General features: G+C 42.5%; 1 protein-coding gene across 1 annotated transcript in view; it reads left to right on the top strand.

The window, feature by feature from the left end:
- Nucleotides 1-13,778, top strand: part of SCML4 (Scm polycomb group protein like 4) — a 42,893-nt gene extending 29,115 nt beyond the window's left edge. Inside the window, 3 exon segments of the mRNA XM_066314322.1 lie at nt 123-389; nt 8,946-9,091; nt 13,450-13,778. Coding sequence (XP_066170419.1) covers nt 123-389; nt 8,946-9,091; nt 13,450-13,575 — 539 coding nt within the window. The 3' untranslated portion in view covers nt 13,576-13,778.
- The last annotated feature ends 317 nt before the right edge of the window (nt 13,779-14,095 follow it).

Below are 14,095 nucleotides of genomic sequence, written 5' to 3'. Positions count from 1 at the left end.
AAGGGAGTTTACACTTTGCAACCAGAAAAGGGGAATTTTGGCCAAAAAACCTTTTTTTCAAGGGTTGATTAAAAAAGTTTCTGCTTTACTGATGTTATTTTGTGTCTGGGCTTCCTGAGCAGAGACAGTTATTCCTGAGGACTACCTGGCTGATGCTCCAAACAGGAAGCAGTACAGTGCTGATCCTGCCGACGCTGCCCTGGGTTCCATGGGCTCCATGTACACCTCACGTCAGAGCCCGGCAGATGGACACCCTGCTGGAGCCTCCTCTTCCTCCTGTGGCCATCATCCTGCCCAGATGTCTTCAGGGGGGTCCTCATCTACTGGCCTGCGGCATCAGACCTCCAGCCCAACAAGGAGTGGGGCCTATCTTGAAGGAAACAAAAGTGGTAATGCAACATTTTCCATTTAGCAATGTGTGCTGCTGTATTGGTGCTGTGCTGGAGTCCTAACTCATTCCCAAATTCCCAAGGAAATTAATAAGGTGTTTCTGTGATGGAAGTCATCCAGACCACTCCTGCTTCCATTTAGAAGGTGAAATAATAATCTGTGTAAACACAAAATCAGTCTGTTTGCCATGAAGTAAAATGGTGAAAGTTTGCTAATGCTGTTGTTATGTAAACATATGTATTATCTATAATTGTGTGGCAATCACACCTGTTATTATCAGCTCAGACATATAGACATTCCTATATAAGGCACTCCTCCCCAAGATTTATACTGCCTACAGGCAGGTTATTGGTGTGACACCGGCTGTGTACAAGATGTGATGAAGAGCAAACCCCAATATTTGTGCCTACCTCAAAGGATTTTGGTCAAAGGTTTTGCTTCCTAGCTGCATGCCCATCCTGTCCCTTAATTACACACCAAGCCAGCATTTGCTTGAAAGATTCCCCAATAAAACATATGTTTTTAAAACTCATTCAGCTCACTGCTCAAGGCTCTTTTATTCTTCACGAAGCAAAGTCACAAGAAGTTATCTGCAAATTCAAGAAATGCCATGGGAACCACTGCATTCAATGATATTCTTCCTCTTCCTTTGTATTTTTTGTTCAGTTACATTTGCTGGGGCAGTTTCTCTACTCATCCACTAATGTTCCTATTGGCCAAGATTTTTTTTTTCCCCTAGAAATTACCCAAGTTTATCAGACAGGTTAGCTATTTCACTGAACTGCATTTAACTTTGTTTGCATTTTCCAAATCCTCAATCAACAGGTCTTTATCAGTAGTGGTGCCAACAGTGTCTTCACCCCTTACTAATTATTCAAACTTCATGTCTGCATTTTTCATTCTGATGATGGATCTAACAAAGGAGTTGAGTGTCTCAGCCATTTTAAAGTCATTAATTTTTTCCCTTCCTCATTTATTAATGGAATCTACTGCCACTCTAGTACTATTTTTAAAAAATCTTGATATATTTGCAGAAGATTACTGGTTCCCCTAGCCCCTTTGTCTACCAGTATCTCATTACACTGTCTTTTGCCCTTGCATTTCCATTGGAAAATTCCCTTTCAACTGATTCTGCATATTCTTGCTTGGAAGCCATTCCAGAGGCTCTTTCCAGTATCCTTTGCTTAATCTTTGCTTAAGTTCCTTCACACTCCTCACCTCCCCAACACCTGTATTATTTCTTGTTTCTGAACTTTCACTATTTAATATTTTAGAACATTATTCTTCCAAAATATACGTTACAAATATTTATCTCTGTATTTATTTGTTTATCTAATTTGCCTTCTTAGATATTCAATATCCACCCAAAACTCTCACTAACTTGACTATTATTTTCACACACTTGCTTCCCTAGTTTAGCCCCGTGTTACTCTATTATTGATAAGTGTTCAGTTCTCGTAATTATCTCATTCTTTACTTACAGAGTCAACTTTACTCAAAGCAAAGTAGATAGTACAGAAATACAGTGCAAACAACTTGTAAAGGTCTGTCACTAGGAGCTGGTGGCCTCAGTTACAAAGGAAAGGAAATGAAAAGCCATTTTCTTTCAGATCTCGCTCAGTGCCTCTCAGGCTGGCATAATCAGATGCTGGGAGGACTAGAGGCTCACTGAGTAGAGGATTCATTTACCCCTCTCCCACCACTTCCTTAGAGCCTCTTAGCAGAACTGGGACCTTTTTGCCAAGCTTTATAGTTGGCAGCCATGAGGAGCCAAGATTTAACAATGTTGTTACTTGCCTTAAAAATCTTGATCATTCTTCTTGAGATCAGTCAGTCTCTTTGTAGCATATACTGAGGGGCCAGGGCAGTTCAGAGCAAAGGTCTGTCAAGCCACACATCTTGTCTCCAGCACAAAACAGCAGCATGCTCCAAGGAAAGAGATAAATGCTGAGATGGTGGTGCATCTCCACTACCCTCTCTGCCTCCAGAAATTTGTGGCTCAAAGACTTCCTCAGCCAGAGGTGGCAGATTCATATTTAGTAACCCTTCACAGATTTTTCTTCTCTGAATCACTTGGTGGCTTACTGAATAGTTTGTGCATTTTCAGAATACACAAAACATCCTGCATAAGAATGTGTTGTGTGGAGAAAACCCTTGGTATCAGGGGACAGAAACTATGTTCAAGGGACTGATGCTGAAAATCAGAGCTCCTTAAGCTTGTTCAGCTGCATTGTTTTTTCCTTTTGTTTTTGACTTTGAATGTCACTGTTTCCCAGACTTGGCCAATGTTCTGTGAAACCTCCGTGTAGTCCCAAGCAGGAAGCTCAGTTCAGGAGACACTACCATCTCTCTTTTCATAATTTACCACAAAATCTGCAGTCTTTACAAAATGAAAGGCTGAAATAAAAAGCTCATGTTTTTTTCCAGAACTGAATCAACAAAAAAGTCATCGAGTGGTCATGCAATAGGCTTTACAGATTCCTGTATTTCTCTGGCTTAAAACAATTTAAAGCACTTGAGGAGCGAAGAGAGAGAGGTTGCTTTTGAACCAGGCATCCATGACATGAGTGCCTCTGAAGCAGCCACAAGTAACTTGAAACTGCTACATATAATACTTGGGGTTAACAGAACTCATCCCAAAGCAGCATAATAATTTTTGTGTGATAATCATTTGATACTTGCATAGCCTAGTTCCCCTGAGGTCTCTGGGCCATTTGACCAGCTAAATACTAAATGCTTCCTAAAACAGAAATGTATGCAGTGACCATCATTAAAATGGTTATGGATTCATTGATATTGTTGGGGTTTTCCTGATTTTTAGGCATTTATTAGTCCTGGTATCACCCACTGTAAATTAGGGTCTACCACAGAGGCACATGCAAACCCATACAAGGTTTGCTGCAAGGTCCCCAACAACCCCCTGTAGCATCCCCTGTGCTACAAATATGCATTGGCTGTCTGTGCTGCCATACACTGTGTTTGTGCCACCACCATCCATCACACTTCCTCTAATCCTCTCAGCTGCTTTCTGGAGACTCCAGACATGGCCAGGCAGTTTTTGGTGGCTATGGTGGGCGATACAGTGACATCCATGAAGTCAAGGTGCCCACACATTCGTTACCATATCACTTCAAGCATTAGGACACTGTGATGTTTCCAGTCACAGCCTGGTTTCATCTCTTTCACTATTTCCCACAGTGTCAGGTCTGCAAGACTGGAATTCTCACCAGAGTCCTACAAAGCATTACCCACTCCTGCTTAAAATTAGACATTGTATTACTTCACAGAAAGAAATCACATTTTCACCCACCATGTTTCTTCCACTTCTACTGGCAAACCCAAAGTTTTAAAATACACATTTCTGCAATTGCCCTAGTGCAGCCACACTGGAGTTTTAATACCACCTTCACAAATTCTCTCTTGCAAAGGTCTTTGGAATCTCTGCATGTGTTTTTCTTCTTTCTAGGCATAATTTATATGTTGCTGAATCATAAGTAAGCAAAGATGAGTAAGTGGTGCATGTCAGTCTCTGTTCTTATCCTCTTCAGTTTGTATACTTATGAGGCAGGGATGGGCTCATTAAAAAGAGGAAGAATTTATCTCTGAAACCTCAAATGAATCCTGTTTATTTATGGATAGTTTTGAAAAATAGCTTGCCTTATTTATTATGGTGGGCAAATATAATGGAAAAAGCCATAATCATAAAACATATCTCAGTGCATAGCAGAACATGTCTTTCAAGCAGAATGGATGAGATTAAACCTCAAAGCTCTCATTAATGCGATCGGAAGCTTGATGCCTAATTCTCCTTGATTATGCTAAAAAATTCTGAAAAAAAAAAGATGCAAAAAAAATCTCGTTTCAGAAAGCCAGTTGGGGCAGCAAACAGATAAACACTGCGCTTTCCTGTCATCGTTTGCCAAATTGAAGCTTTTAAATTACGGGAAGGAATAGTCAAGGACATCATAAACCTTTCCAAGCCTGCTTACATAACAGACAAAGCCTTTGTCCCAAGTATGAAGAATTGTGTGTTCAACCACAATATAATAACCTTAACCTTGCCTTGTAGCTTGTTATTTTTATGGAGATTTTATTATCCAGTATTAGCAGTTAATTATTATCACCTGAGGGTCTTTGTTAAAGAGGCAATCCTGCTTATTAGTAGACATATTTTCTGAAAACATCTGGGGGCAGGGGGGTTGAAATTTCTCTTCTTCCACAATAACGCTGCAAGCAGCTCATGGGGGGCGGATCCAGCACCTCCCCGAGGCAAAGGAGCTGCTGATGGCATTGGGAGTCTCAGCACTGCATTCAGCAAATACAGCCTGCCTGCCAATTTTTGAGGACGTTTCAGTCTGAAAGTTCCAGTGCTTCCAGCGAGCTGCCTTTTCGTTTCCTCCTACAAAGGAGAGGCAAAGCCAGAACAGCCCGGATAAATATTTAATGTCCGCGGCCCCGTGTCACGCAGCTGGACGCGGGGCCGCTCCTGCAGGAGCTGCTGCGGTGCTGCATCCCCGCACCGTGCCGGCCGCGCTGCTCAGCGGGAGAGCCGCCGCACCGTGCGACAGGGACTCCTCGGGGACGCGCCGCCAGGCGCAGGACACCAGCCAGGTCGTGCCCGACACGTCCTGCCAGCTCCGGCCAGCGCAAACAGATGCGCTCAGCCTGATCTTCTTTGCAGAGCTCTCTGCTGATCACGGCTTGTCAACACCCTGCCCCGCCCCAAATACCCTGTAATTGTGTTCCCCCAGGTGCCCGCTGGTCTGATGCATCTCTTCGTCTCCTGCTTGGTGTGCCTTAGATTTTTAGAAAAGTATCTTAAAGCTTTCCTCCTTTCCTTGTTTGTAGTGGGGGTGGTTTGTTTTTAAAATAATTCCTATTTCTCTGCACCTTTGAGGGTCTGCTACTTCTGCTTAGTTTCAGTAGATCTGCTGCTCTTTATTATCTGCTCCAGTGCAATCAGAGAGAACCTTTTAAAATTTCATTCCCACCCCCTTCCCCTGAGGCAAAGAAATCATTTAGGCCTGCAGCAATATTAAAGTTCATCTGTCACTCCCTTTCCACTCTTATCTATCAATGACTGTACTCCCTCTGGGCTCTGTTTGTTTGCCAAGAACATATTTAGGGAGTCTGTTATTTGTCTTTCCTTCTTTTGCAGGTTTAACTCCATTTCAGCATTTTATTTCCTTGTCATGCCTCTGCAGCCATTTGGCTGTTGGCTCTGTCTCCATTCTTCTTCTCAGGAAGGTGCAGAGGTTAGAGATGAGAGGCAGAGAAAAGTGTGGGGTGGAAAACTCAGACTGAGCCAGGCCACCTCTTTCCTTCAGCTTCACTCAGCTTTTGCCACTGACCTGGTAATTCCAGCTGTTTCTGTGTGGGCAATGGTCTTGACTGAGATGCCTGGAGATGTTCCCCTGCAGAGGAACTTCTTCACTGTCCTTCCCCAATATCGTTTGAGGCAGGAGGGGAGAGTGCTTCCCTCTGATTACCTAAATTTCCATATCCCATTCCATTAATTTGACAAATTTTTGCCACCTGTCAAAAACAGGAAATTGGATTTGACCTAGATTATGATCTCTAAAAATAATTATTGGTCGCAAGCACTCCCATCTCTTTGTAATCTGAGTATTCATTATCATCTTGATTAATTCTGATGACAGGATGGCGCAAGATACCCAGGAGACATGAGACTTCCTCATTTATCTGATTCTTAGGTTAAGTGTGAATACCTTCAGATATGAAAAAAATGTATAGTACTTGCCCTGCTGCCATCAAACACATTTGTGCTTAATATAATCATTCACCAAAGTGATGCTGTTGAAAGAAACCCCATGCCTTTGTGTAGACATGAAATGATCTATTTTCTTTTGTAAATTGAGGAATTACACTCAAATGGATAAACTAGAATGTTAAAAAGCCAAATAAACAAATCAACAAAATTAATCTATAAAAATGAAAAAAGACTGTTTCCAGACTCACCAGCTAAACCCTTATATTTTGCTGCAAACTCTGCTTTGTTAATAACATTTAAAGGTAGCTCCTTTCACACAAGTAAATTAACATACTTTAATTAATGAAAAAGCAGCAGATAATCCAAAACTTGATACTAGGTAGGTAAATAAAGACAAAAATGTATTTGAAGTATTAGTATTGACACCTTATTCTTGTTTATATATTAGGATGTTATACTATTGCTCAGGCATGGATTTGAAAGGGTTATCTTCACCTGCTAGGATCTGGAAGAGTCTCTTTAGAAAGGTCATTTATATATTTGTCTTTCAGAAATCACATTTATGCTATTGATTGCTAGATTGCAAGGGAGTGAATAGATTCCTCCTGTCATTTCAACCTTTTCTTCTCATCCTCCCTTCCTTTTATTACAGATACTTCCAATACCTGTGAAGCCTCCCAGAGGCACTTCTGCTGGGGTCTCTGCTCCCCTTTGCCCTTTCCTGGGCAGGTTGCAGGCAGGAGTCAGTGAGCTGCAGGCTGCCCTTTCTGTTCCTGGTGTACATCCCAGGCTAAAGTCCTCTGGGCTTTCCTTACATTTATACAAATTCAGGGGAAAAAAAGTGCTCCTCAGTAGTGGCACATTTCCCCTGACCATGTTATGGCAGCAGCAGAGAAACTTCTGCAGTCTTTTGATCACAGCCAAAACTTTCTCTCCTCCTTCTGTTTTCTGACTAGTTTGCAAAAGCCTGGTCTTTTTCCTCAACCTTTCATCTGAGGTGGTGTAGTGCCCTATACCTCCACACATCAGCTCTCAACCAAACCACTGGAGATCATGAAGGGGAGATGGTCCCACTTGTCCCTGACAGATCTCCTCAATGCAATTGATGATCCAGGGGTTGGTCAAGACTACCCTGTTCCTTTAGCACTCTGTGTCTCCATTGCTTCACAGCAAAGGCTCCAGATGGCGTCTGTACTGTGGTGTATTGCATTTATTCTGTGAGCGGGGCCCAGGGTCACCTGAGTCCGTACAAACACTGGTCCTCGCTGTCTAATTAAAAGGACTTGCGGCTGGTCCTTGTCCTTTGTATCCAGAACAGCGACTTAGCAAATGAGAGTGCAATTATCATGATATTTACATCTCATCTCATTATGAAAACCAGATTTGCACATTCATAGCATTGCTGCTTTCTGGAGTTCATTCTGAGTAACTGCAAATACACCTTGTTACATTATACTGTAAGATGGGCATGGTGGCAAGGGAAAAAAGGACAAATACACACGTAAGCCCATTATTGGGTGTGTATGAGCAGACTCTCAGCTAATATAAATCACCAGAGCTCTACTGAGGTCAATGTGATGACAATCTACATAAGCCCCAAACCACCCAGCACTTTCACCCACGTGCATTGGGATCGTGTTTTGAGTCACGTAAGGGGATTCTCACACATCCCATGTGTCTTTATAAGCTCAGTATTTCTCTGGAGAGCTCATCCCTTCTCTCCTCAGCGGTTCTGATTGTCTCTTGGCTACTCGGGGCATTTTCAGGCTCTAGTTTTGGTGTCTGTGATCTCCTTCTACATGCACTCTTCTGTTTTATTTCTGGTATTCTGTAGTGTATACTTGCTTTCCATTTGTACTTCTTCCATTAAAAACTGGGCCTTGACAGAAAGAGATGAACAGATGTGAGCAAGTAACATTTAATGCATCTGTGTGCTGCTGCCTGCTAATGCGAAGTTTGTGTGGTGTGGATATAAACAAATGGAAACAGCTTTCCTGTAACCTAACATAATATAGTTCTTGTCATAAAGAAGCAGAGTAAGTGGGGGTACAAATTATATTCAGGTGGAGATTGAGATTTATAATTCTGCAGAGACTAAGAATAAAAACATAAATGCACTTTCGTTCCAATGTGCCTTTAGTCACTTGATTTAAAGCTACAGCAAGCTGAAGTCACCTTAAATCGTCGAGGGGTTATACCATTAAAAAGTCACATGAGCAATGTTCATCTTCATATGTTTTAGTAACTTTCCAAATCGGCATTCACTGGGGACCCTCAGCTTAGTGAGAGACTGAGGTTAGGAAGACACAGACTGAAAACCTTCTGCTAGGCTCTAAAACAAGTATGAATATCTGAATGCAAATTAAAAAACCCTATTTGCTGAATCCTGATTTTATCTTCTAGCCTCCACATTCAATGGCAGACTCCTTTGTTTAGTGCTGAAGAACTTTCTCACCAGGTGTGAGGGTAGTGTCTTCTTGTGCCAAGATCCCTGCTGCTGCAGATCAGACAGCAGGGGCAGCTTGGTTTAAGAGCCTGGCAGCTGGCACATTTTTCCTTCCCCAGCAGGGACCTAAGGGTTTCATTTTTTTAAACACAATTCACCAGCTGGGATCATGTCTTCCAATAAGCAGTCAAACTGGAAACTTCCTCAAGTCTCCTTTTTTCCCTGTGCTGCCATCTCAGGCCAGTATTGCATGCACAGATCCAGTGTCCAGTGCTGCAGTGAGGCTGCCAAAGCCCTGCACACTCACAATAACAAACCAAGGAAACCTCTGTGTGCCATTGTAACACACTGTTGTTGTGGGCTTTTTTGTACCAACAGCCTCAAGTCCTTCACCTGAACGACAAGATGCAGCTCGGCCATCAAGCAAGAATCCTTTGACCTGGACAGTGGATGATGTGGTTTGGTTTGTGAAGGATGCAGACCCTCAAGCTTTAGGCCCTCACGTGGAGCTCTTCAGAAAACACGTATGTAGAAGGCTGCCTTTACCACCTGTAGGTAATTTAAGTCACAAGAGACAGCCAACATAGGTCACACACAGCCCCTCAGCTGCTTGGGCTTGCACAGCCAGGTTGAATGCAGGGCCTGGCAAGGAGTTCAGCACCTCTGGAGGGTTTGGGTTAAAGAAATTTCACTGGTTCCTTGAGATGGTGGTTAAACACTAGGAATCAAAACCATGGACTTTGTGAAAAAGTGGATGATGCCCCAAGCTTGTCAGTGTTAAAGAGCCTTTTGGAAAATGTCCCTAATAATACAGTGTAATTTGGTCAGCCCTGAACTGCTCTGGCAGCTGGATTAGATAATTGTAGGTCCCTTCCAACTGAAACAGTTCTGTTCTGTTCTATTCTATTCTATTCTATTCTATTCTATTCTATTCTGTTCTGTTCTGTTCTGTTCTGTTCTGTTCTGTTCTGTTCCGTTCCGTTCCGTTCCACTCTGTTTTGTGCTGTGTTATGCTACTCTATTCATTTATATTTCAATGGGAAACCCTAACAGCGTCATTAGAAAATGCTTACTGTTTGTTCCTAGCTACTCTAGCATAAATTGTTTCTATGCCAAGCCTAGAGAGAAAGCACTGAGTATCTGGTACTCATTTTTCATTGTCAGATTGGCACAAAAAAGCCTCATTTCAATGACATTTTTTTCACAGGATATATATGGTTCTTCTCTGAAGAGCATTTTTTATGTGTCTCCAGATATTTAGCAGGAGAAACCCAAACCAGCCAATATTTTAATCTTTTTTCCCCTCAGTATTATGTAAATATATAACCAAATTTAACAGACCTGCTGGCTCTCTAGAGGATATGATAGTTGCTTTTGAGAGGATAACCTCCAGTGATGGAAATTACATTATCCTTAATTAGTAAAGGGAAAGACGGTAAACTTGTCTGATCTGCAGTTCCTTGTTCTGCTGCTGTATATAGAGTTGACAGCAATGTATCTATTAGCATTTTTTGCCTTCTCCATCTCTCCTTAATCGATTTTTCTGGCTATGAAAAATGGATTTTACCCTAAAAGTGACTTGTTTGTGTTCAGCTGGAGGTCATAAGTTCTCGTGTAAGTGTCTGGACCTAGGCCTAAATGAGAATTGTTCCCCAGCCCTGAGTCCTGACCAGCACCCCCAGTGCTGCAGAGACAACAAGAAGGCTTGATCAGTCCTTGCCCCTGTGCCAGCAGAGACAAGTGGGGCTGCGGAGCTGCAGACGAGAGCTGAGGGAGGTAAACAGACTTCAGCTACACTCTGTCTCCAGGATTTCCAGGTACAGGAGAGGAGGTGGCTGAGGAGCAGCTGAAAATGAACACAGGCCTTGATGTCTGCTCAGCCTAGGAAGAAATTGAGGCCATCTGCCATTGGGCAGACAGGTCAGTGGGATGAGAACAACAGCAGGCACAGCGGCGCAGGGCCAAATCTGCAATTACGGGTCAGGTGCTGGCCTGCTTTTCCTGCTTTCTGCCTTATAGACTGAAAATAAAAGCGTGGCCCATATCGGTCATGTGGGAAACCAGGAAGATAAACAAGCCACCTTCAGATTTGAAGGAACTTGCTATATAGAACAACTTTCTGCCATACCAGAAGGGGCTGTGCATAGAGAGAAAATCTTCATGGAAGAGAGCGAGGATTGACATGGTTTGAGGGGTATAGGCATATCCAAAAGGGGAAAAAATCCCAACCCTTAAAGTTTGTCTTGTAAATATGGAGAGTGCAAAAGCACTAATTTTGTCTAGTTTCCATTTGTAGCAAAGTATGCTTTTCTGTAGCAGCAGGGCCTGGGAACGCTCCAGGCAGTCATGGGCCAGCTGCGCTGGAGAATGCCACGATACTGCAGCTGCTCTGTGACCAAAGAGATCAAGCTAAATTGCCACTAAAGACTGTCCCTGTCATCCTTTGTTGCACACCCAGCACCCATGGGCTCTACTTATCACTGGCTACCTTGTAAAATATGCCATAGGTGTGAGAACCTGGGTATGATTGCCACACAACTCAATTCAATTACACCTTTGAGTTATATATATCCCTGCAATTTTTCAGCCTTCAAACCTCATCTGGATTAGCACAAAGACCCCAGGGGTGAGAGACAAGTGATTAGTCCATTAACCTCAGCCATATCTTCCCGTATGTTCAATCTTTCTGTGAAGCAGGTGCATAATTTACTTAGAAGCACTTACTGTCATTGACAAGGCCCAGCTATAGCCCGAAATAGTTGCTTTGGCAATCAGCACATCTGAGCTGGGGGAGAGAGGCTGTTGGGACCAGCAGGAAGAAAACAGCTGGAGGATGTATCCTGAATGTGGGCAGTGGGCTTTCCTACTGCTCTACCAGGCCATTTGGATGCTGACCCCAGCCCTCAGAGCCAGCTCTTCCAGCCTGCAGCTCACATTGTTCACTGCCCCAAAAGGTGCTGCAGGATGTCCTGGCTCTGTCTGCTCTTCCCACCAGGAGCAGAAACTTCGCTTCTTGCCGAGATACCCAAGGAGGTCTGTCACAGGTAGCTCCTGAGAGTGTCCACCAAAGACTGAGAAACCCTACTAACTCCCCTGGGCTGCTCCCTCAGCACATCTGTGTGCCAAGGACAGCTGAGCTCTTCACAGACAGAGCTTTTGGTCTCACAGAAAGGAGCCACTGCCCTGGTTAGAGACCTTGTAGCAGCACTGTGTGAGATGCTGTGGAGATTCCATCGGCAGGACAGACTTGATAGAAAGATAGGGAGAAGGGAAACGGAGGAGGGGAAAGGTGGCCCAGATGGCACTGAACATTACCAGTTCCAGACCTGGTTCAAGATCTGCTGGGGCTAATGTACATGTGGGAACCACGTTATTCTTTTTAAAAATTATTTTTAAAAAGGGCTGACACAGTAATACTGTAAGGAAGTCAAGCCAAGAATCTGCACAGGGAAATGGCTAATATGGGACATTTAATTGGATATGAATGCTCCCTCTGGCATACTATTGTCATGGAGTTTAATCTTGACCCCTACACAGTAATAATAATGGAAATAATAAAATGCTGAACTCAACATTTAGAAACAGCTGCCTCCACATCTGACCCTTGACAGTGTTTTTACCCTATGGCACCAGAGTTAAAGGAGTTCTTATTTTATTTCCTATGCAAATAGTAATTATATGTAACACTTGTTCTTACTTTACATTAGCTTCCTTAAAATAATGGCAAGGAGAGCGGGGAGGTGGAGACAGTTTCTATTATGGATAGAGTGGGGGTTGCAAAATGAGGAGCATTAATTGATTGAGTTAATCAGAAAGTGACCTTAACTGTTCATCAGATAAATCACCTAGTGAATGGAATAATAATGATCAGGGCAAATTAGGATCCATAGTGTTGCTTAATAAGTAGGCAATGGATCACTGTGGAAAGATCTGACCACCAAACCATAGGACATGATGTAGACAGCATTGGTGTGTGTGTCTCTGTGTCTGCGCACACACACACATAGCTCTTGTGATGTTTTATCTCTCCGAGTGTGTAAATGTGCTGAAGCTGTGGGGACAGGTAGTATTATTTGGCAGATCCACTAATACAGTCAAGAAAAACCAGACAAGCTTTGGGTCCGAGGAAGGACAATACAGCTGAAAGCTTCTGTGTTTTACACCCCATAGTAAAAGACAGTCTGTTTCTCTGTGGGCTCAGGCTACTTTTGCAGTAGTACTTCGTAATTTCAAAAGGTTTTCAAGACATCTGTTCTGGGATAAACAGCTGAACTTGGTGGCAATTTCCTTCACTTATATGAGGGTTAAATTAAAATTCAGCAAATGTAATAATAAACGCAATTAAATAAGCAAGTTACTACTGTCTTCAATTTGAGAAAAAACATATATATAGACACACACATGTGTACCATATACTTGCATCATTGGGTATAAGTGTACTGGAGATATGTGAAACATGCAGATAGCTGGGGACAAAGTTGAAACTGAGATCCAGAGGTGTTCTTTTAGCAGTTTAGTGTGGCTACATCCTTCACTGTATCCCTTGCTCATACCTTTCTCTCAAGGCTGACTGGCTTTTCTCAGAGTTGCACTTATTTTTAAAAAAATCTACTTTTAATTGCAAAATAAATTGAAAACCTAAACTAATCTTATAGTTCCTTGAAGAATAAAAAGTAGCATTTAATTAAATCTTCCTTTACAGCTTCCTTCTATAACTCCTCAGATTTCAATTTTTTAAATGAAATTTCAAAATGCGTGACATTTCTGATAACTCTACCCTAAATGACACGCTGTTTCTAATTCGCCTTGTTTAATGTATCAGGGCACAGCACTTAAAGGGAGGTTAACACATTTTGATTCTCTTCCTCTCTTTTGAAACCAGGAAATTGACGGCAATGCTTTGTTACTGCTGAAAAGTGACATGATCATGAAATACTTGGGGCTGAAATTGGGACCGGCACTGAAACTGTGTTACCACATTGATAAGCTCAAGCAAGCCAAGTTCTAATAGTTTCTTGAACAACAGAATCTGAGCTAAATCTAGATGGAAGACTAAAGGTAACATGCTGCCTTACAGAAATGCATTCGTTTGCAGATTGCTTTTCCTTGTTTTTTAATCAAAGACTTTGTCTTTTTTAACATTTGTGCGTTGTCACCTTTTTTTAATCCAATGGGATCTTTTGGGCTGCTTTGTGTTAATAATTTGCCAAAAAGTATATAATTACAACAATTATTTTCTATCATTAATATTATTATGATTATAGTAAGTCCTATTTTTGTAACCAGAAGTGGGAAATCAAAACCAAACACAGCTACGGCATATGCATAGGACTGCTAGAAGACAAACCAAGAGTCCCTCACTTGCCACGGGTCTGCCTCTGGGGAGCAATCGCTGACCTGCATTGCCGGGGCACCAGCACCGCTCTCCATGCTCGGGGGCTGGAGAAGTGCAGAGTTTGGTCACCTTTTGGCTGCTGGAAACTGCCCCGTGTCTGCCACTCTCCGGAAAACTTGAATTATTCACTTAA

This window comes from Sylvia atricapilla, chromosome 3 (genome assembly GCF_009819655.1).
Source record: "Sylvia atricapilla isolate bSylAtr1 chromosome 3, bSylAtr1.pri, whole genome shotgun sequence".
In the NCBI taxonomy this organism is placed as follows: Eukaryota; Metazoa; Chordata; class Aves; order Passeriformes; family Sylviidae; genus Sylvia; species Sylvia atricapilla.
The sequence above is the reverse complement of the archived record's forward strand: the minus strand, read 5'-3'. Positions and strand labels throughout refer to the sequence as shown.